This window comes from Oryctolagus cuniculus, chromosome 2 (genome assembly GCF_964237555.1).
Source record: "Oryctolagus cuniculus chromosome 2, mOryCun1.1, whole genome shotgun sequence".
In the NCBI taxonomy this organism is placed as follows: domain Eukaryota; kingdom Metazoa; phylum Chordata; class Mammalia; order Lagomorpha; family Leporidae; genus Oryctolagus; species Oryctolagus cuniculus.
In genome coordinates, this window is record NC_091433.1 from 25,663,576 (window position 1) to 25,687,498 (window position 23,923).

General features: G+C 35.9%; 1 protein-coding gene across 15 annotated transcripts in view; it reads left to right on the forward strand.

The window, feature by feature from the left end:
• PCDH7 (protocadherin 7) overlaps positions 1-23,923 on the forward strand; it is a 434,348-nt gene that overhangs the window by 319,637 nt on the left and 90,788 nt on the right. For 2 of the 15 annotated variants that reach the window (XM_070069609.1, XM_070069608.1), the window contains exons 3-4: positions 5,649-5,702; positions 9,637-9,719. The exons of 9 other annotated variants lie outside the window; for them this stretch is intronic. In XM_070069609.1, coding sequence (XP_069925710.1) covers positions 5,649-5,702; positions 9,637-9,719 — 137 coding nt within the window. 4 more of the 15 variants (XM_070069614.1, XM_051829594.2, XM_070069612.1 and 1 more) reach the window with 4 other exon arrangements.

Consider the following 23,923-nt stretch of genomic DNA (forward strand, 5'->3'; position numbering starts at 1 on the left):
AATTTTGTTTATCCTTTATTGGTATTTTATCAACTTGATTTAATTTAACTGTAGAAATGCTTCAATTTCCTGTGGAAATTACATTAGACAATTGAATTCTAGGTATAGCAACATTTCAATTTCAGAAGCCTTGTTAGTGGTCATGGTTATTTTGTGCCTGTTATATCTTTTAGTTTTAATTTAATTCTTAAAATATGAGTGATTTACTCTATACTATATTCTTATGTAATCTTAATTATTCATTTTTTATAACAGTGACTTTTCATGGCTTAACATAATGTCCATTGACATGGCTCTCATGATACTAGGATATATAAACTATTGATTTGATATTTAGTGTTATGTATCAGAATATTCTTAGAGTGAAAGGGTTTAAGTATAGTCCTTAAAAGTAGTGTTATTTTTCCATATTAATGCGGTAAGTGCACTCAAATTTATTTAGATGTGAAAATCTCCTTTAAAACAGAAGGTAAGATGAATACCTCATTTCAAAATTACCTAAACTTTAGGCTTAATATTGTAGGATTTAACTAACATAGGTTAAGTTTAGCCTACTTAAGCTGCAATTCATCATGGATAACTGAGAAATGTGCCAATCTTGTCAAAATAAATTAAGACAGCTGATTCTAGAACAATTTGAAGATTTAGGAGATGAATTAATGCATGGGAAAAGTTGAAAAAAAAAAATCCTGTGTCACAAAAGTAACTCCCTCAGTGATCAAAAGCAGTTCTATACTGGCTGTGTGTGGCTTGGATTTGTTTTGATGATTGAATATGCCCAGAACAGCTAATTAAGGAGAGCTGCAGAAGGGTTGTAATTTGGTACAGGTGGTAGGAATTTTCACGGATGATTATGAAATTTTATCTTCTATCCCCTGAAATGTAGCAAATATTAAATATATCTTTCATCTGAAGGTCTGGTTAATTCCTTTTGCTGCTAATCATTCATGTGCAGTTTGTGTCTAGGATAAAACCACCAAAGAATATTAATTCATCACCAGCAACTTTACCCAATTTAAAATCATGTGAGTCTTTTTTATTTTTTGGTATTGTGATGCTGTGCCTGTTTTATCTAATGCCCTGTTAACTAATCATGAATTTAAAAGACTAGCCTACTTCTGCAGATTGTGAGTTTTAAACATCAAAACAGGGTCAGAAATGTCTCCATTATCCAGATACCCATTAAGAGCAGGTTTGGTGGGGATCCAGTTATAGTCTGGAAGAAAGTCTTGGATTGTATAGGTCCTAAGCAGAGCAGACCAGATATCTGAAGGTGTATCCGAAGGCATTGAGGGGTTGTAACTCTAGCATCGTGAGGGGAAATAGCAGCACCTCGGTGTACTACTAACCCTGGGCTCATGGAAGACTGTAAGTCAGACATACATTGGGATTGCACATTATACCTGCCACTCTGAATTCATATTATGTCCTGGATGAAGTGATCCAAACTTCCAAGAAGTAAAAACACTTGCAGACATGGAACCTGGACAAACTTTGGAAACCCAGGCAGGCAGATCAACTTTATAATGAAAGTCTGGTATCAACTACTGGGGCTATAAATGCCATCATGGATCCCAAGCATAAACCTGCAGGCCCTAAGTGTCATATTTTATTCTAGGACTCAATCCTAGAATGGACTTTGGAAGCTAGGTGGCTTATGATAATAAAGAAATAAAAACAAAGACTAATGCAGAAGTAGTTTAAACAAAACAATTAGATTGGAGGCTAGGTTTTAGGTCTTGAAGAATTCCCCCAGTTTTCTAGTCAGAGATGGATCAGATCCCTCAAAAATGCAACACTGAAATGCAAACTAACTTTGTACTGTACTATCCTCAAAACTTCAGAATACTATGCAAGAATAAGATTTGTTTTCCTGTGAGTGTGAATGAGTTTGGAGAGTCAGGTTTCAAGCAGGATTACAAATTATGTTGACTTTTTCTGTTAGAACTAACCTTGTCACATCATCTCTGCCATCCTCCCTTGTAAGTTCAAATTGCTTTGTCTTTCTTAGTTATCACTCTTGAACTGGGAACCCAGGAGTACTCCTCCTTCAGGTGTGCCAATTCCAGGAGAGGGAGGAAGCAATAAATATAACTCTACCATTCACCTCATTTTAAAAATTGTGTGACCATTCATTTTCCATTAGCTTTGATATCTCATTCCTTCCATTTGCCTTCCCTTTTGAACCTTAGTTTAGCTTGATATTAGGCTGTTATCCTTCCTCACAATTGACAGACATGTAGTTATTTGCACAGCTACTTACAGTAACTCAAAGGTTTGCATTTGAATGTAAGAATACTATCCAGAGATTAACCACGCCTAACCACATATAAAGAGATGGAGAAGGAGAGGGAGGTAGGAGAAGGGAGGGGGGAAGGGGTAAAGAAGGAAGAATGGAAGGAAGGGAGGGGTAAAGAGGGAGGAGGTAGAAGTTTGTTAACCAAATTTTGTGTCTTCAGGCTGAGGGCCAAGTTACATTTTTATTCATATATTTTTTAATCATGAGCAGCATGATTTCATCTTATTTTAAATTATCAGTGCTTAGAAAAGAACAACCAGAAAAAAAAAGACTGTGAAAGTTTCAGTGAATTCCAATTACTTATGGCTTAACAGCAGTAATTGAAAAGCTAATTTGTTTAGTAATGAACTTTATCTGAAGAGAGAAAAGACAACAAGACCATTACTGAATTCAGCAGCAATGACTTACTCTCTGGTTTCAAGCGAAAGAGCGAATGGAATTTGTCTGAACCATTCTTCAAGTTGATGAATGTTATTCATGTTTGGCTTTTTCAAAAATTACAATACAGACAATGATGTATGGTAAATAATATGGTAATTATAATAATGTTGACTATAAAGAACAAATATTTGAGGATTACACAGCAAGTAAGAGATATAGGGACTTATGGCAAGAAATACTTCTTGGAGATTCCAAGGAAGAAAATACATGATCCTGGATTTCCACCAAATTTCATTCTAATAATGTAGATAGATAAATGGTACACATAAATACATGTCATATAAAGACAAAAGGCATTGATTAGAGAAGAGACACAGTGGTTAGTAGTATGAGAAGGATGGAAAGATCATATGTGATCTAGACTGGAAAATGAAGGATTCCCAAGATTTCATCAAGTGTGCTTGAAAGGATTAAATTGTGATTCTCCAGGACAGGAAATTTAGATGCAACCCTTCTGCACCAGGGACATAGGCAATGTGTAGAGGATTTTTGTTTTTGTTTGTTTGTTTGTTTGTTTGTTTTCTTTTGTTTTTTTTTTTTTTTTGTTTTGTTTTGTTTTGTTTTTTGGCACAACTGTGGTAATGTAACTGATATTTAGTGGGTGGAAGTTGAGTATTCTGACATCATACCATCACCACACTGCCCCCGACAACAGAGAATGATCCGGCCCAAACTGTCAATGGTGCCAGCCCTAGCTAAAAGAAACATTCTGGTGAGGCATTTGGCTTACTGGTTAAGATGCAGGTTAGGATACTCATAACTGACATGATTCAATTCTAATCTCTAGTTTCCAACTCGTCTTCCTGTTAATGCAGACCCTAGAAAGCCATGGTGATGGCTCAGATAGTTAGATTCTTGTTACCCACATTGGATAATCCAGTCATTGGGGGCATATGGGAAGAAAGAATCATTCCAGGTAGAAGGAAAAAAATTCACAAAAGCAAGGTTTTAGGTACTTTAGTAGGCGACATATGGTCTAGTTTGCTTAAGATATAGCATGCAAGAAAGAACATATGTTAAGTGAAGACTGGAAAGACAGTATATTCTCTGAGTGAACATATTTTGATGCCAAATTCAAGAATTTCCATCTCTTCACTGTTGACCTTCCCAGTACCGCCTATAAACATAAAAATGTTTCATATCTGTTATAATACAATGTAAAATATTTTTTATTACTCAATGTTATTTCAACTTTTGACTTTACTCTTCAAAAATATCTTCCATTTTTAGTATAAAGAATTAAGAGAGAATTTGGAAACATTAGTAAATAACTCCTTAGATATATTTTCTAATTATATGCTGGTTTCTTTCAAACTTATTTATGAGAAATAAGAGATTGTTTCCTCAGATAAGTGCTAGAGTTCTACCTAAGCCTTTCATGATTCTGACACCACTTTACTCCACTAAATATTTAATTATTTTTATGGCACTTTCGTGATTATTTTAATTATATATAAGTACTATGTAATATCTGTACCTGGCTAACAAGTTTTAATTACTCAACATGCAAAACATTCAAGATGAAATGTATAGTCACTTATTTTATTTTCAATTAACATTTTTTAAAAAGCTTTACTGTATCTACCTTAGTAAAATTATCTGTTTATAATGATGCATGTATCAAGCCATGAGAAGAAACCTCTTAAGATCAGAGAAATGTTTTATTAGATGATATCTCCCTCTTAAAAGGTTTGGCCTCTAATTATAAAATTATCTATATGTAAATTATATATAATGTCATATATCTACAGAATCCTCATGTGGCCCATATTTTACCCTTTCAACCACCAAAATAAGTTCTGAAAGTATGTAAATATGATTGGATTTAAGAAATAGTGCATATTTTTGAACATTTGATATTTTATAATAATATTCCTCAATAAATTATTTTAAAACCAAAGTTCAAATGTTGCAGCAATATATTTTTATATAAAGTTAAAACAACATAATTTTAGCATGAAATTATGTTTTACCTTAGAGTCTATTCATAGGAAGTAATAAAAAAAGTTTAAAATAGCATCTATCTCTCATTTTATGTTTATATTTTTATTTTGGGAAACTGTCTTTTAAAAAAAATGAGATAATACTTTGGTACCACTCCTTTTCTGTGAAAATTTTCTGATTGCCTAACAAAGCACTAGGCATTGAGGTGACTATGCTTGCTATCCAAAAGTGCCCTTCAACAGAGGACAAGTGAGAGGAATTACAAAGGGAAACCATAAACTCTATTACATATTTGAGTTCAGAAATTCTGGTATCTAACTCATTTATCTAGTGGTAACACTATTCCAGCACATTTTACAGTTGTGAAAATCTATCATCATTTCCCTGCTCATTGCTTGTACATTCATTCCTTAATCTCACCATCTGTTTCACTGAAATGGCAGACTCGGAGGGCAGGGAGTGTATCTTATCTGTATGATGTGGTATGGAAGTGTGGATTCTCTGTCAGCATTTAAAAAATAATAGAACTTCAAATAGGGTTGATTTAGGCCTCCCTAGTCAGCAGTTAGTCTTGGTGGCATGAATCACTCTTTCAAATGGTAATTAGCACCTGTTACCTTCATCCACAGGTTGGAAGCTGCTTCCACCTTAATTAATTACACCCTTGTGATACTGGAGATTGTATCTTCAACTCTGAGACTGAGACTGGAACACAGGGAATCAACAGCTTTTCTGATATTTTAAAGCAGATTTTTGGAGAAGAAAATTATAATTTAGGTTACTTTTCATTGAATGATTGAGGAGGTTCTTTAGGAATCCATGTCTCTCGTGGAAAAAACATGGTGATGGCATCCCTTACAGTAAAAGATGCACTTGTCCTTAGCTGCTTCTGTAGTATCAATTCAATATAATCTCAGAGAACATCTATGTTTCTTAATAACATTTTCACTTTCCATTTCTGTAGTGCTTGATGTCATTCTCAGAACCAAAGAGCAGGTGGCATGCAAATTACTTTTAGGTGAGCATGACATTAGAATATAATTCCCCAAATGGTCGCACCACTGTGTAATTAAGCTACAACTAAGTGACAAGTATCTGACATCAGATAATCATTTAATAGAGGAAAATGGGAGGCAGTTTATTATTTTAAAGTGTGTTTTCTTTAAAGTTACTTGAGGATGTAGAAAGATTTTCTTGGCACTCAAATGATCTCAAATGTTTGTGTGTAATTATTTTTTGGCAGATTTAGTATAATGTTTATGGTAGTGATAAATGTTTCCTTAGCAGACATCACTAGATGTTCATAAGAATTGTAGGTGGACTTTCACCTTTGATTTTTCACTGTCAGGGAACATGTTGTCTGGATTTTTATGCATTTTGTTTCTTGAAGTTGAACAAAACATGAGCAAATAGAAACAGATTCTGAAACTAACATTTAAAAGATATATAAAATCAACTTTGTTAAATTAAACAGAAGAAAATTAGTAAATGATTTAATGTTCATCCTTTTATTTAAAATATTCCTTCATAATCTATTATGTACAAAACACTGTCCTGCAACAGCCACATACTCTCCTGTGCTAGTCACCCCAAAATAGGTAACAAATTAATTTCATGTCTTTTTTCCATCTTTACCCCTACAAAATTATCCACTACCTTTTGAATTAACTTTTCTTAAGATTTTATTTATTTATTTGAGAGGTAGAGTTATATATATATAGAGAGAGAGAAAGACAGAGAGACAGAGAGACAGAGAAAGGTCTTCCATCCTCTGGTTCACTCCCCAAATGGCCACAACAGCCAGAGCTGAGCCTATTCAAAGCCAGGAGCCAGGAGCTTCTTCCAAGTCTCCCACACGGGTGCAGGAATGCAAGAACTTGTGTCATCTTCTGTTGCTTTCCCAGGCCATAGTGGAGAGCTGGATCGGAAGAGGAGCAGTTGGGACTCGAACCGGCGCCCATATGGGATTGCTGATACTACAAGCAGACGCTTAGCCCACTTTGCCCCAGCACCAGCCCCAAATTAACTTTTCTTAAACCTTACTAATCTCATGTCATTTGCTTCCTTGACTAACCCCTCTTTGTCCTGTCCCATGCCCTCTTCGTTCTCTATCTTTGAAAACTTGTGCCCAATTGCTCTAAAACTCAATTTTTTCATTTGTATATTGACAATAATGTAACAATCATTTATGAATTACATTTCACTCACTTTTGTACATATACTAATTAAGCAGTAATACTTTGTTATTATTGCCATTATTGATATTATTCAAGATTCAACTTAAATATCATAGGTTCTTCTGGGAGGGAGATCCTGTGGTCACAATGAAACACATACAAACTTATGATCACAAATCTAGCCAAGTTCTTAAAGTCTGAACAGAATAATTAGTGAGCACCTTGAGAATATGGACCATGGGTTAATCTGTTCCATTATTTTCAATCATTAAAACATTCAATAGTCTCTAAATGGTTTGTCAACTAAACAATGCAACAAACACTCTAGAAAATACATGAATGATTGATATTAGTTGAGACATTTCACTTTCTGTGACTGATTGTAATCATCCCTCTTATCCATTGCCTCTTTTCTAGAAGAGATTCTGAAACATCCAAGCATCTATGCTAGAGTATTTGGGCAGCTCTTGCTTTTTCTACTACTTCCTTGATGTTGGAGCAGCAATTGTTAGGTGGATTTTGCTTCAAATGGTGGGAACCAAGATGCTCTATAATACCATGATCCTATGGTAACAGAAAGAGATAGTGGTTCAAGCAGACAGAGAGATGACAAGTAGGTAGATGATGGGTATTTCTGATCTGTTGGTTTGAATTCCTGCACAAAGGAAGCTGATAACAAGCATACTCAGAATTCAGGCAGGAAAGTATATGGATCCAAGATCTCATAGCAGGTGATCAGGGACCAGGCCAAACTTCTAGTAGCAAATGTAACCTGTAATTCTAGAAGGGTGGCCAATGCAGTGAGGTAATTGTAAAAGAATAAATAAATAAATTGCCTGATATGGAAAAGATGGGTATTCCCAAGAATTTAGTCAAATTGCATCTCAGGAAAGAGTCTGTAGGAACTTGTTTGATATCTGGACAGTCATTTTAGATTTCTAAATCAGGGTTTGACTTAAAATTTTCAGTGACAAAGGAGCTTGGCACATGCTTTGAAAACCAACAACAAAAACAATTAACCAGACAAAAAAAAAAAAACAGTGTCCTTGTTTTGTATGCTTAATTTCTGGGGCCAGTGTTGTGGCACAGTGGGTTAAGCCATAGTCTGTGACTCAGGCACCCCATATGAGTGTCTGTTCAAGTCCTGACTTAGAACTCCATTTAAATGTGCCTGGGAAAGCAGCAGAGGATGACCCAAGTACTGTGTCCCTGCACCGCCATAGGAGATCCAGATGGAGTGCCAGGCTCCTCCAGGCATCAGCACAGCCCTGGACATTTGGGAGTTAACCAATGATTGGAAGATTCTCTCTCTTTCTTTCTTTCTCTCTCTCTCTCTCTATCTCTCTCCAACTCTCTCTCTCTCTCCAACTCTCTCTTCTACTCTTTCTTTTAAATAAATAACCTTGGCAGCTCATGACAAGAGCCTAGGGTGATCACTGATGCCATAAACAAGAGTGTCAATTTGTTAAGTCAACAACAGGAGTCACTGTGCACTTACTCCTCATGTAGGATCTTTGTCAGTGTGCTGTACATTGAGATTTAATGCTATAACTACTACTCAAACAGTATTTTTCACTTTATGTTTCTGTGTGGGAGCAAACTGTTGAAATCTTTACTTAATGTATGCTAAACTGATCTTCTGTATATAAAGAGAATCAAAAATGAATCTTGATGTGAATGGAAGGGGAGAGGGAGTGGGAAAGGGGAGGTTTGCGGGTGGGAGGGACGTTATGGTGGGGAAGCCATTGTAATCCATAAGCTGTACTTTGGAAATTTATATTCATTAAATAAAAGTTTAAAAAAAATAAGTATTTTATATATACTTAATTTCCAATAGCTATGTGAAATATTATTATAATTATTTGTTATTCATGATAAATGTAAACATTTACTAAAGCATCCTTTTGGAATCATTTTGTAAGTGATGAAAACCACAAACCTTTCTCAGCAGTGAAAAGCTTAAATATAGGCAAAATAAATACAAATCTAACAAGAGTACTATTTCAGATGAAAAATATAACAGAAAACGAACTGGGTTTATTGGTATTTTACTTTTCACTGTATTTCCAACAAATTGGCATGAATCTCTAAAAACATGCTTGATATTTTTCATTTGTAGATTGTATATAAATATAATTATACCTTATATTTTATTCTGTGACTTGATTTACTCACCAGACATTCTCTTCATGAGATTAATCCAAGTTGGTAGAGTAACTATTGTTACTGATTTTCATTGTATATAATATTTCATTGAATGCCTAGTGAGTTTCTCAATTCTTCTCTTGAAGAGCATGAACATTCTTTTCAATTCTTTGTCACAACTATCAATGTTCTTGTGTATATTCTAATGCACAATTGTGTTTTAAAATCTCAGTCCATGACAAATCTGCCATTAAACCTGGAATAAACTACTTAATTTCTCTAACTTAAAGACTCCTGTGTGTAAACTAGGAATAATAATAGTAGCTTACTGCACAGAGTGTTTGCAAAGAGTAAATTAGATAACACACCCCAAGTGCTTAAGCCAGCACCTATCTATAAGTGCAAAACAAATATTAGCTATGATTATTAGTAGTACTCAAAAGCAGTAGAATTGTTTTCCTAAGGATCGTGGACCCTACAGATCAGAAAATGCTGCATTTTTAAGCAGTGTTGAAAACATAAAAATCATATATTCACTTTGACATTTTCCTTTAGTATTTTAGAGTTCATTGTACTGTTGTGAAAATTAAAGGATACTTGAATGTTCATCACAACTCCCTCTACCATCAGATTTGAACAATAGAGCCTCTGGAGACCACAAGTCAACTGAAGGGTATTTTCCCTTGGGAAAAGGGAGCAAGTCTTCAAATAAGGTGGGCTTTTGTGCATAGTTTATAGTTTTGATGCCTCTTCCTTATGTGCCCAACTATATTTTCGCATACTGTCTTCTTTTTGGTCTTTTTTCTTATCTCTGAAATAGTATAAAAGAATTTCTTGACTTCATTAGAAGCGTAGTTGAAAGACTTTTTTTTTAAGAATATTTTGTTAAAGTATACATTTGTGTGTGTGTGTGTATTCATCATAGTTCATAACAAAAAAAAAACAGCCACATTTATTCTTAAGCCAAAGAGTAATTATAAGCAACTGTCAGATGATTATATCTCAAAGTATGATATGTAAATTTTACAATGCCTAACGAATGGACAGAACTGCTCAAGCCTGCAGATGAAGGCTGTGTTCCTCTGATGTAGAGTCTGCAGTCAGTTCAAATGTTATCAGCCTGTATATAAACAGGACCTCAGAAAAGGTTTCCAAGGTTATATAAAGCTGCTTTCTATATCAGGAGGGCAAATTATCAAGGAATGAATGTTTGCTTGTTTTTTTAATAAATCCAATTTATTGAAATAATTTGCATAATTTACACTCAAGGAAATACACAGCTTTCTTTCAATGTGATGTTGATGAATTTTGAGAAGTATACAAGGGTACTTCAAAAGGTTCATGAAAAATGGCATTAAAAGATAAGCTTTTTTAAAAAGATTTATTTTATTGATTTGAAAGGCAGAATTAGAGAGAAGGAGAGACAGAGAAATTTTCCATCCATTGATTCATGCCCAAATGGCTGCAATGGCCAAGGCTGTGCCAGGCTGAAGCCAGGAGTTTCATCCAGGTCTCCTACATGGGTCCAGGGGTCCAGGAGCTTGGACCATCCTTCAACACTTTCCCAGATGCATTTGCAGGAAGCTGGACCATAAATGAAGCAGTTGGGACTGAAACTAGAACCCTTATAGGATGCCAGAATTGTAGGCAACAACTTAACCTGTTATGACATAATGCTAGCCCTAAAAGATGTTTGAAATCCATGCTTGTGGGGAAAAAAAACAAAAAACAAAAAACTGGTGTTATGGGAAAATCTATGCATGTGTTTCAATATTTTTTTTCACCAAAATAAACATATTTTAATTAAATTTTTCAACAAAATTTTTGAAGTTATTTCATAATATACCTATCCAACCATCACATTTAGCAAGATACAGATTGGAGATGAGATTTGGCCTACCAGCTTAAGACATACTTAGGATGCCTGCATGCCATATCAGAGTTCCTGGGTTTAAGTTCCAACTCCACTCTGGATTCTAGCTTTTTTGTAGCATCTACCCTTGGAGGCAATAAATAATGGCTCCAGTAACTGGGATCCTGCCACCTGTTGTGGACTGAGTTTCCAGCTCCTATTGTCAGCCTGGCCCAGCCTAGCTGTTGCAGGCACTTGAGTGAATTAGCAGTTAGGAGATTCTCTCTCTCTCTCTCTCTCTCTCCCCCCACTCCCTCTCCCCCCTCCTCCCTCCCTCTCCCTCTCTCCCCCCCTCTCTCTCTCCTCTCTCTCTCTGCCACCCAAATAAATATATAAAATAAAAATAAAACTGTGATAAAAAAATACAGATTTTTTTTTTCACAGTCTTGGAAATCTCTTTGAACCTCTTTGCGCTTCCAGGCCCCTTCCAACATCCCCCATCCCTCTCTGAAGAATCTGGTCAATCACTGCTCTGATTTTTATTAGCAGCTTTTGGTTTCACCTCTACTAGAACTTCATATTGCTGGTAGTGTACCGATGTAAACTTTTCTGTCTGGTCCGTTTTGATCAATGAGATATGCATGACGTCTATTAAAGAAAAAGATATTTTTGAATGGGCTTTTGCTGTAAAGTTGTATTCACTTAAAGATTTGTACATGCCAAACCATATAAATAACTTTAGTTCAATGAGAGATATTGAATTAGTTTAAATAAATAAATAGATAAATGAGTTCACTTGACTGCATAGAACATATTCACCATTAATCATGAACTACAAAAATTTCATGGATTTAAGGTAAGTTAACCAAACAAAAATGAAGCCAAAATTCAGTCATTCAGTAATTCATTAGGTAGAATTTACTCATCAGATGCTCAACTATGCTCAAAACTTAGTGGTATCCTAGCAATATGGATCATTCGATATACTTCCACCAGTAAGTCCTTCTGAGTTTCTTCTGCATCATGTTTCCTCACATGGAAGTTACCTTGTTTATGGTACTGTCTACCTATTATCAGAATTATGTGCCACGCTGTTATTTTTAGAATGCTCTGTGAGTGATGAAAATATTTTAGCAGAGTATTGGCTTCATATTCAAATGCAGGTACTTTATATTTCTTCACTTTTCTTCCTTCTACTCAGTGCATTTTCAAGAACACACTCCTTATTTAACGTGTTGAAACCCAAGCACTACTAATTATCATGGCTGCAATTTCCTAATTCACAAGTAAATGAAATCATGAGTGCCTGAGTGCTGGAAGCCATGCAATTGTCCTGGTAGTCCTGAAGGAGCAACAGCAGAGCCAGCAAGATAAGTAGCTCCAGCCTAGCACTGAGCAGTTCCGCAAAGAGAATTACCCGCAAGCAGACCATTGCTTCAGCTGGCATTGCTTTGCTGGTTGCTCACATTTTCTGTAGGGCAGGGCATTTTCCCCATTAACAAGATGCTCCCGTTTGCTTATGTAGCATTTTGGTCCCACGAATAGGCTTCTTCATGTGGAAAGCATGGAAATACCACTGAGTGAGTTCAGCTGGTCTTAAAAACATAGTACTGCTTTAGAAAAGCACATTTTGATTTTTCAAAGGAACAAATACATGCTATCTAAGGGATATAAAATCAACCAAGGATATTTTTGAAAGATTTCTGTTCATAGATAGGAGTATCTTTTCCTCAAGCGAGTTGTGTGCAACAAGGGACAAGTGGTAGAAATGGGAGTAGGAAAGTTAATCAAAAGGTAATCATGTGAATCCAGGCAGCATTCCCTCTGCAGTGAGCTACTAGTGTTTCTGATTGACAGAGTTACTGTTCAGTGAGTTAGGGCAGTGAGGTTTCCTTCAACTGAGCATGCGGCCTCCCTCACCAATATACAAACACAGAGGGCTCAGCCTTTTGTGTCATTTGAATATGTGCAGTGTTTCAAGGCTTGGTTTTTATTTCTGTCTTTTTGTTGGAGAGATTGTCATTTTCTTTCTTCCCTTTTTTTCTAAGCAAGCTAGTAGTGTATTAAAGCCTAATAATGCATTTCCTGATAATTATCAAATTATTAGAGTAACAGTGAGTCAAGCAATTTTGTTACAAAGGCCAACTGTATGTTTTTTTCCCAAAAGACTGATTCAGTCCTCTTTTGATCTTTGTGTTTGCATTCATGATGGAGAGTATTTGTCTTTTTGGATGAACAGTGTTAAAATAATTCATCAAAATCATAATATATAGGAGGGTACTTCAAAAATTTATGGAAAATGGAAATAAAATACAAGTTTATTTTGGTACAAAAAATTTGAAATCCGTGCATATGAAAGATCTTCATAAAGCTCATGAAAATCATAGAGATTGAAATTCTATTACACCAAAGTAAATGTGTGCCATGAATTATGTGCCATGCTGTTATTTTGAGAATGCTCTGTGAGTGATGAAAATATTTTAGCAGAGTATTGGCTTCATATTCATATATTTGATTCCAATTTCCATGAACTTTTTGAAGTATTCTCTTGTGTACATATAGAGCTGTGTATGTTTGTGTACGTGTGTGAATACTTTATGCAGATCATTTCAAGTAAGGGGAGACTTTTAGCTCAACTATTAGCTTATTTTCTTTGGGGAATCATTTTAAGCATTAGGGAGGGATAGCAATATATGCATGTTGATCTCAAGAATTTTACTTGATGCAGAAAAAAAATCACTGAAAAATAATTGTGATGTACAGCTACCATGAGAGCATAAAAGAAATATTGTAATATTTAGTGATGGATAGCAAAAAAGAGAGAATATTTTCAGCAAAATAATGCTCAAAAAGGGTAATGCAATATCTGCCTTAAAATTGTGTTGTTACTCATATTGTCTGTATGTAAGTGTATTAAACAGGTTTGAATAGAGTAAATATAAGTAACCTCCAGCAAACAAAACTTAAAAAAAAAAAAAACAGCATTTGGACATATGGACACCAAGGAAGGGGATGTCTTGGAAAGGCAAGTCAATAGACAAAGATGAACAAAAAGCTTCATTAAAATTATTCCAAACACTTTGACAATTTGAGTGTCACAAGGCATAAAAAAAAATGGAAAGGTAAAATGGGCCGATTATGCAAACTCTGGAATACTAGATGAAGGCAACTAGACTTTTTTTTTTTTTTTTTTTTTTGACAGGCAGAGTGCACAGTGAGAGAGACAGAAAGAAAGGTCTTCCTTTGCCGTTGGTTCACTCTCCAATGGCTGCCACGGCCAGCGCGCTGCGGCCGGCACACTGGGCTAATCCAATGGCAGGAGCCAGGTACTTCTGGTCTTCCATGGGGTGCAGGGCCCAAGCACTTGGGCCATCCTCCACTGCACTCCCTGGCCGCAGCAGAGAGCTGGCCTGGAAGAGGGGCAACTGTGACAGAATCCGGCACCCTGACCAGGACTGGAACCCAGTGTGCCGGCGCCTCAAGGCGGAGGATTAGCCTAGTGAGCTGCGGCGCCGGCCAAGACTTTTACATTTTATTTTTTTTTTGCAAGATGGGCACAGAGACAGAATAATAACTCCAATCCATGGGTTTATTCCCCAAATGCCTACAATAACTTGGGCTGGATAAAACTGAATCCAGCAGCCAGACACTCAGTCCTGATCAACTATGTGGGTGATAGGAGTCCAACCACTTTAGCCATCATGACTGCCTCCCAGAATTAGCATACACAGGAAACTAGTACCAGGATTAGAGCAGGGCATCATATTGCAGGCATCAACCACTACGCCAAATACCTACCCATGCATCCATGCATCCATAAATTCTATATTCCACATCCTGTATTCCCATGAATACAGATCTCATAACATAACTGTGCATGGCTTCTTTCATTTTTTCTTTAAATTTAATTATCAGCAGTAAGAATATATAGAACAGATTAACAGGATGCTGATTTTATATTTCATTGATTGACATCTATGTTTTTTAATACCAAGGGACCAAACACTCTCAAATTTATGTATTTTATCTAGATACTTGCAAGATGATTATTTACTCTATGTGGGATAATAAGTTACTACAGTAATAAATGTACTACAGTTGTTGCTAACTACTACGTAAAACAAAAAAGTGAGTTTTCTTAGTAATATAATTTGATGTTTTAAAAAATAAATATAACCAGAATATCTAAGTTAATTAACAGATTACTTTAGTAAAATTGACAAATTTCTTGTGGAAATAAATAAAAAAATACATTATAGGGGCCTGCACTGAGGTACAGCAGTTTAAGCTGCTGCCTGCCATGCTGTTGGATTCCTGGCTGCTCCACTTCAAATCTAGCTCCCTGCTAATGTGCCTGGGAAAGCAGTGGAAGATGGCCCAAGTTCCTGAACACTTGTACCCGTGTGGGGCACCTGGAAGAAGCACCTGACTTTTGGCTTTGGCCTGGCCAAAATGCCTGGATGTTGCAGCCGTTTGGAGAGTGAACTAGAGAGTGGAAGATCTCTCTCTGTCTCTCCTTCTCTCTCTTTTAACTCTGACTTTCAAATAAATAATCTTATAATTTATTACAAGATTGTGATTTTCTTGACTTTTTAGAGGAGGTGTTACTTTATGTATTTTTCAGTTTTGCTGAGCTGAAGTACAAATGATCAGAAGACACACAGTGATTTTGGCCTTTTACTCCTCCAACTCGGTATTAATCTCCAACTATCTGGGTTTGGAGAGTCTCAAATATTTTACTCTATATTTGCTTTTCTTCCTTTTATATCTTCTCTGTGGCCTACCAGAAATATGAATAACCAGGAATTAAGTCAGCCTGAAATAGAATGACATGTAATTTTGAGACATTTTATGAATTTATTCCAGCACAGTGGTGACAGACTGAAATTACTATGCCTTTAAGGAAGAAGATATGTGCTTTAGAGCCTGTTTTCTTGCTTTCTTAATTTCGGACACATTTTCCCAAGTGTGAACTTCAGTGTTTTTGATAAAATGTGGTATTTTTTTTAAAAGATTTATTTATTTATTTGAAAGAGTTACACAGAGAGAGGAGAGGCAGAGAGAGAGAGAGAGAGAGAGAGAGAGAGAGATCTTCCATCAGATGGTTCACTCCAGAATTGGCCACAACAGCCAGAGCTGTGCCGATCTGAAGCCAGGAGCCAGGAGCCAGGAGCTTTTTCCAGGTCTCCCACATGGCTGCAGGGGCCCAAGGACTTGGGCCATCTTCTACTGCTTTCCCAGGCCATAGCAGAGAGCTGGATCGGAAGTGGCGAAGCCAGGTCTTGAACCGGCACCCATATGGGATGCCGGCGCTTCAGGCCAGGATGTTAACCCGCTGTGTCACAGCACCAGCCCCAAACTTGGTATGTTTTTTAGTGTGTAAATTTTCTTTTGTTCTTAGCCCTTTTTTTTTATAGATAAAATTCTTGTCACCTTGTAGGAGTCAATTAAATTCTTAGCTTTTGTTTGTTTTTGAAAGGCAGAGTTACAGAGACAGATAGAGGCAGTGAAAGGCTTTTCATCCGCTGGTTCACTCCTCAAATGGCCTCAGTGGCTGGAGCCGAGCCAATCCAAAGCCAGGAGCAGTATCTTCTTCTGGGACTCCCACATGGGTGCAGGGGCCCAAGGACTTGTGCCATCCTTAGCCGCTTTCCCAGGCCATAGCAGAGAGCTGCATCGCTAAGCCACAGTGCCGGCCTCTGTTTGCACTTTTTTAAAAAAGATTACTCCAAAGTTGTTTCCTGGGTATTTGTAGTTCAGTTGTAACCCTTCTATGATGTCAGGTGCAAGATATAATTCTACAGTTGTGTGTCCATATGTGTGTGTCCCCAGGGGACAGAATGAATAGCCGATGGATCATTTCTGAAGGGAATGTAAAGGTTCTAGATCAAAGAACTCAACAGAGTGTATCACAAAATGTTCAGACTGGCCATTACAATATTGGCTGTTAGAAATTATAATGTGCCAAGCAGAATGGCAAGCTGATTTAAATAATGGAGTCCTGACCTGCTATTGTTGGTATGAATGTGTGTTAGCCAAATACTTTTTGCTGAAATTGTCAAAATCTATCTATAATGTTCTCTGTATGTTCAATGAAATCTACCTTTCCTATAGTGATGGAAGCCAGAAGTATCCGTCTGTATCACTGCATTAATTTCATGTCATAGTATTACAAAGGCTGTCTTTTTGAGGAAAAGTCTGAGAAATCAGTGTGAATGGTTTTTCATTGCACTTGTGCTTTTCTTAAAGTTGTAAAAATTGAAATGTAATGATTGCATGATAAATGAAAGGAGGACAATTTTACCTGCAGAATTCTTAATAGGTAGCTGGTGTCAAATTTCAATAGCATCCTCAAGAGGGCACTGTCACCTGTTTTATATACTTTATAAATTGTATCCTTTTATTAAGACCTCTTGTAATACTTTGTGTGATTTAAATCTGAAATATAATCTTACATTGCTTGCATCATACACAATTCTCTATCTGTGGAAACCTCCACATGTCAATAGTTATACGCAATGGGTTGTCTTGTACATCAGTATCCAAGTTTTGCAGCAATACCAGTTTGTAGATTGATCCAGTTCAGTGTGGGTCTCTTTAATAAGTAGACTATCATTATTATTATTATTCAGAATATTCCCAGTTAAGGTTGATTCTTTCCATTTTCCCATTAAAATATAGCTTACAGAAAGTACTTTCCTTTCTACAATATGTATACACAAGCCATACCTGCCTCTACAGTCATGCATTTGGGGTTGGATAGTAATTCCACCACCAGGAGGGTATGAAAATGGACAATTTCTCCCTGGGTTGTTGTGCGTTTTCTATGAGTTACATTTCTACAATATGAGCTGATCTACAAAATGTTCAAGAAAAAATGTTTATTATAATAAAATGATGTATGGGTTTTAACAATTTTAACATCAAAATAAACATCTTTTTCATTCTGTTTTTCACAATTTTTTTGAAGTACCTGTACCCTCAGCTAATTTCATTAATACATGTTTTAAGAATTCCCCATTGCACTTGCCATGAAGCAGTCATCAGTTTTATAGTTTGCAGAGTTTACTGGTCTCTGAAAAATTAGTTAATTAGGTTTTTTCAAAGTGTAAATTTTCTAATTACTTAAGTATAGACTTTAAAACTTTTCTGTTTTTGAAGACATTCCCTAAACTGTTTATCTCATCATACACACACACCTACACACACAGTTTTGTGAAAATTCTGTTGTAATCAACAAGTTTAATTATTACAGGGGCAGAAATCTTTTCAATTAAGTATTATAAAGCATAACAATTTAAACATTTGTAAACATTAATAGGCATTCATATCAATCATATTAAAGTATCTCCTATGCAAATATTGTTGGACAGAAAAAATTTTCTGGCAGATATTCAGTTGTGCACAGAAATGGCTGTATGTTTATACATTAAAAGTCAAATGTAAGAATTTATAAGCAGGCCGGCGCCGTGGCTCAATAGGCTAATCCTCCGCCTAGTGGCGCCGGCACACCAGGTTCTAGTCCCGGTCGGGGCGCCAGATTCTGAGCAGGTTGCCCCTCTTCCAGGCCAGCTCTCTGCTGTGGCCCGGGAGTGCAGTGAAGGATGGCCCAAGTGCTTGGGCCCTGCACCCCATGGGAGACCAGGATAAGAACCTGGCTCCTGCCTTCGGATCAGCGCGGTGCGCCGGCCGCGGCTGCCACTGGAGGGTGAACCAATGGCAAAGGAAGACCTTCCTCTCTGTCTCTCTCTCTCACTGTGCACTCTGCCTGTCAAAAAAATAAAATAAAATAAAAGAATTTATAAGCACAAAGATGGATTGTATATTCAGTAATTGTTATACAGGGTTAAAGGAGAATAGAAGGACCACAGGTATCACTATAACTTTCTGTACATAATATTGCTTCTTTGTATTTGTTGTGTTTCTTTGTTATTGATAGATGTGGGTAATTATTTTGTTTCTTTTTAATTATGGTACGTTTTAATGGTTTCAAGTTAATTAAAATATTTTTTGTTTTCTTGTTTTAGAAACGGGCTTAATTTTCAAGTAGCCATGTTTCTTTTTCCTTTGGTTATGCAAGTATCACATAACAGCAATTTTCAAAACTAGATAAAATGGCCTTGAAATAGTCTTGAAGATTAAACTAATGAATAACTCCATGTGGATTTCCCTTCAGCTGTTGTGGATGGCAAATATTCAAAAACAACTTCTCCTGCATTTATACAATATGCTCTAACATGATTCCTTATTTATACGTCCAAAACACAAACCACTGTTCTCAAAACTTGGTCATCACTATTTTTTTTTTTTTTTAGTTCAGAGATTATGAACAGTGAGTTATGTACAGCTGCATCTTTTGGACAAATGCTCACTGTAATGGGAGCCTCCATCTCTGCCTTTCTCTCATTATCTAATTTTTCTTACTCCATGTGATTCAAACAATTGTCATTTCTCCCTTCTTAAAACTGATTTCTGAAAACACACTCATTTGTTTTAAAAGAGAAATACAGTAGGGGTAAAGACAGACACTACACAGTCAATTTATTGATTTATATAGCTGATTGATTTCAGATATTTCACTTTGAATTCTTCATTTTGTTTTGAGACCAATGTTTCTTTGTCTAGTTCTGAATGGTCTTAATTAATTAGATGTTGCTCAATATTTTAAGTTCAAATACACCACATACATTTACCTGGACTTCATTCACTTTGATCATTCCCTTTCTTGGGGCCAGTGTTTATTTCTACACTCAAAACTAATTTTAGAGACAGATAGAAGAGTGGTTAGTTCCCATTTCATGGAGAATCTGTTTTGATTTACTTGTGTAGTAACTTCATAAATTATATTTCTAAGAGTCCTTATGCCTAGGTAACTTGTGGCTTGGTTATACATTTTTAACAATAATAATTTTTATTTTATAATTGCTTTGCAAAAGATTGTACTCCTTTAGTTAAGCAATTATCTGTGTGAGTGTTAAAGTATGAGTTATAAAGGGAAAGGGCTTTTCCCTTTTTGTACATAACTTTATCTCTGTTATCCAGTTAAAGATTGGTGTAGTAATGGTTCTGCAGTAGATTCATTTTAATTGAAACCTTTCTTAATTACTAGACACTATTTAATAATAGATTAAAAATAACAATTCAGGAGTTGTAAAAACTGAGAGATGAATGGGAGATGTTTCTAGACTTCTTAACTATATTCTGCTCCCAAACAAAAAGGTGTCTATTGTCAAGACTGAAAGCATATTAATAACCAGAGTTTCACAGTGTTGGGTGAAACTTAGTCATCCTGTTTTCAATAAAGATTACATCTTACTAAGGCATGTAAATATTGACACTTTCTAATGCATGATAATATAATTATTGCTAGTCCTCAGGCTTCATGCCAGTTAGAATTTTTCCATGTCAGTAGAATCCAAGACTAATTTGCTATGATTAGCACAGAATTACTTTGCAGGCTTTCTGTTCATTTATGCAAGGACAGAGTTGTTAATTCTAACTCACTGAATTTATTTGAGATGCCTCCAAAAGTCCTCAGAAGCCTCAAGCTTTTACTACAAATAGTTGATTTTTCCATATGCCAGAATTTCAGCTTTTCAGAAGCAAGTATCCCACTGGTGCTGTTGAAAAGAGAAAACAGACAAGGCTTAATTCCTTAAGTAAGGTTGCTATTGCCACTCAACAAAGGAAATGCACTTAACCCAGTGCAGTAAGAATCCCATAACAACATCATATCAAAATGTTGTCCTAACAGAGCTCCACAATGGAAAAAGACAAAATACTCTTTGAATTCAAAAGTACTAGTGGAGAGAGAAGGACAACTCTGATGACATGTATAATTCAACTGAAAATCAGGAACAGAAAAGTAAGCTGTGGGTATAAAGTAAAGAGTGAATGTTTGTATTGCCACTTGAAAGAGGCTTCAAAGTAGTTCAGAGAAAAAGAGTTAACTTTCAGCACTAGGAAACATGAAAGACCATTTAGTTATAGGGAGGCATAGCCCATTCCTTGCAAAATCCCTCATAGCCTGTGATTCGGCAGTTTTGAGGTAGGAGGTATAGACTTGCAGTTAGCAAAAGGCAAGTATGAGTATGCAAGAGTGACTCAGACAATTAATTAAAGATAGCCAGGAAAGTTACAGTCAAGAAATAAACTACCATTTTTTTCTTTGTTAGTAACAAGGATAGGACATAAATTGTTTATATTGATTGTATCTGTTAATCACATTGCAAATGACAAAAAAAAAAAAAACAAAAAAACAAAAAAAAAACTACTCAGATTAGCTTTAAGCTCAGCAAATTTCGTCAGTTTAGGTTCCGAACAGTTTTGAATTTGATCTGGCATGACTAGATACAGATAAAATATGGTTTCTCTTCCCTGTTTGATTCTCTGCATCGCTACATCACTCATATCCTCAAATTATTACCTTCTATGATTGAAAAACAGTACCAGACATCCCAGCAAAGCCTCATTGTCTTCAGTGGGGTCACACAGATGGAAGCCAATGACATGGATGGAATAAAGTGATATTCTGATTGACTTAGGCAGGAATCACATGTCTACCCTCATCTTAGGGGTGAGTCAATCTCCATATTAAAGCTTGAACCGAAAGCTAAAATGGGGTAGTTTTCCTCAGAAAAAAACAGTATATTCAACCTGAAAATAGTGATGTGGATTCTGGGCAGGGAAAGCACAACAAGTGACAACCATGTCAGTTGGCAGAGCAGGAGTTACAGAGACTGTGACACTTGATGCAGGGGCTCAGCACTTCCCCTTGAAGTCCTCTCTGTTGTCTTTCCTTTCCTTTCAAGAATAAGGTTCAGGAAGACAGAAGCAGAGAAGAGTAGCCTCAGGCAGACTCTTGCCAAATACTGAGTTTGTCAGATTCATTGCACATCATTTTCAAAAAACAGCTTATCCAAATATCCTTATTGGGTGCCTGTTGATTCTTTTACCACTGCATTGTACTACTGTGGATAGACTACACTATTATTTGTTATACTGACAATACACGAGTGGAGAAAATATGAAGTTATTATGTCCTGCAATGCAGTAATGCAGTAATTGTCCTTGCAATTACATGAAATCAGGAATAAAATAAAATTGGGGGAAAATAAAAGTATATATATATATATATAGTACAAAGATCATGATCTATTCAGGGGTTCTTTAGTTTGAAATCACATTTCGACTCATGGGCATTAATGTCAATAATTTAATATAAAGAGACCTTACTGTATGGCCCCCATAATTCACTGAAATGTTTTTAGTAAAGAGGAATGAGAAAAACTGCCTCTTGGCCCTGCTGTTCCTAAGAAGCACATCTTCATAATTACATGACCTCTACTTCCACACTCACTGCACAAAAATTGGTATAATTAAGTAGATAATGTTTGCAGAGTGCTTTAGAACTCACAGAACAAGTTCACATACTTTTTTACAAATCCTGTGAATCCATTTTTTTAAATCTGTATTTTAGAGTTTGAAAGTGGAGCTGAGATGATTTCCCTGGGTCACTTTACTGTCCTATATCTGTGGCCCAGTCCTATGCCAAAACTTGTCTGTCTTTTACCATTTTAATATATTTCAAGCAGGGGATTATTTGTGCATAGAACCTGAGTCTTACTCACTTAATTCATGTGACTATCATATTCTTTCATGGATTTTTATTGAATCTGCCTTGAAAACTCCTTTCTTCAAAATATTGCTGACATGCCACTGTCTAAGGCCTTCCTTAAATTCCCAAGAAAATATATCTTGTCTATCATCACAGCTCCACTGTAAAAGCATGTTAACATATCTCACTCTACTGTAATGATTTGTTTACATGACTGTCTCTCCAATTGAACTATACCTCTCCTGAACATGGAGATTGTGTTTCAGGCATCTTCATATCCCCTGCTAATGGTACTCCAGGAACTGTGTACTTGAGAGTTAACCAGTGTTTTTGATGAATTAATGAATGAACCGTGCATACCCACAACAGAGCAGCAAAGCTATGTAGAGGTCCTTCCTGGAGTAAATTGAAGCCAAAGCTAAAGAATCTAATTTTCAGCCTTAGCATAATCATCTTTGATTTTATATGCCTTTTCCCCCCTCATATTTCTATGTTACCATTCTAGAATCTCGTTAGAGATTGATTTTATTTTATTCCAGCTGTTACAGTCATTCACTAATAGCCTTTGTTTTAAATTTAATTCTTAACACGTACAATAAGACAGCCTGAAATTGCATGCTTTTAATGGACAATAGCAGAACTTAAACCTCTACAGCATAAAAATAGTAACATTCAGTTGCCACCTCATCAGGTATGCAATCTTCTGAATAAAAATCTTAAACCTTGTCTTCAATAGCAGCAGATCAATATCTTTTGAAAACTAAAGTGTTCTGTGTGTTTGTGTTTTTGAGTAGAGGAAATTCTTCATATTAGAGCATTCATTAAATATATTTTCAGAAGAAGAAAATACATGACCTTTAGTTATGATATTTGTGAGTATTGTATTAATTGGCTGATCAGTAGTATTCTAATGGACTTTTTTATAGTTTCAAAGAAGGAAGTTTTGTCAATTTCTCAAGTATGTAAATGATGTGTTAAGATTATGGCTTTATATGTACTAATAGAAACTCAAAGGAAATCCTTGTCTTGGTATTCAGTGTCACTAGCAGTTCTATGTTTAAGGCATTAGAGAAGTTTTTATTGGGGTTGGAAGGAATGAGTCCTCATGCCAGCTCCTTATAGACTAGCTAAGCAAAAGTGACCTCTCTATAGCATGATCCCAGAACCAATATTTTGAGACTTTGTTGAACTGTCTCCTCTACCATAAATGATTGAGTGTTAATAGCAAGCTCACCACTGTACATTTAGAAATTGCTCACAAGAATGTATCTCCTTACTATTGAACAACAGGCACTTATAAACTCTTGATTTGGAGTTCAAGCTGCAGTTGGGAATTATTTTTATTTTATGTTTTAAATTTTATGGAGATAGCGGTTAAAATTTCTGCAGTTGATTCTGTCTAAAGATCATTTTGTAACAAAAAATATTTAAAATGTTTCTTTTTCTTT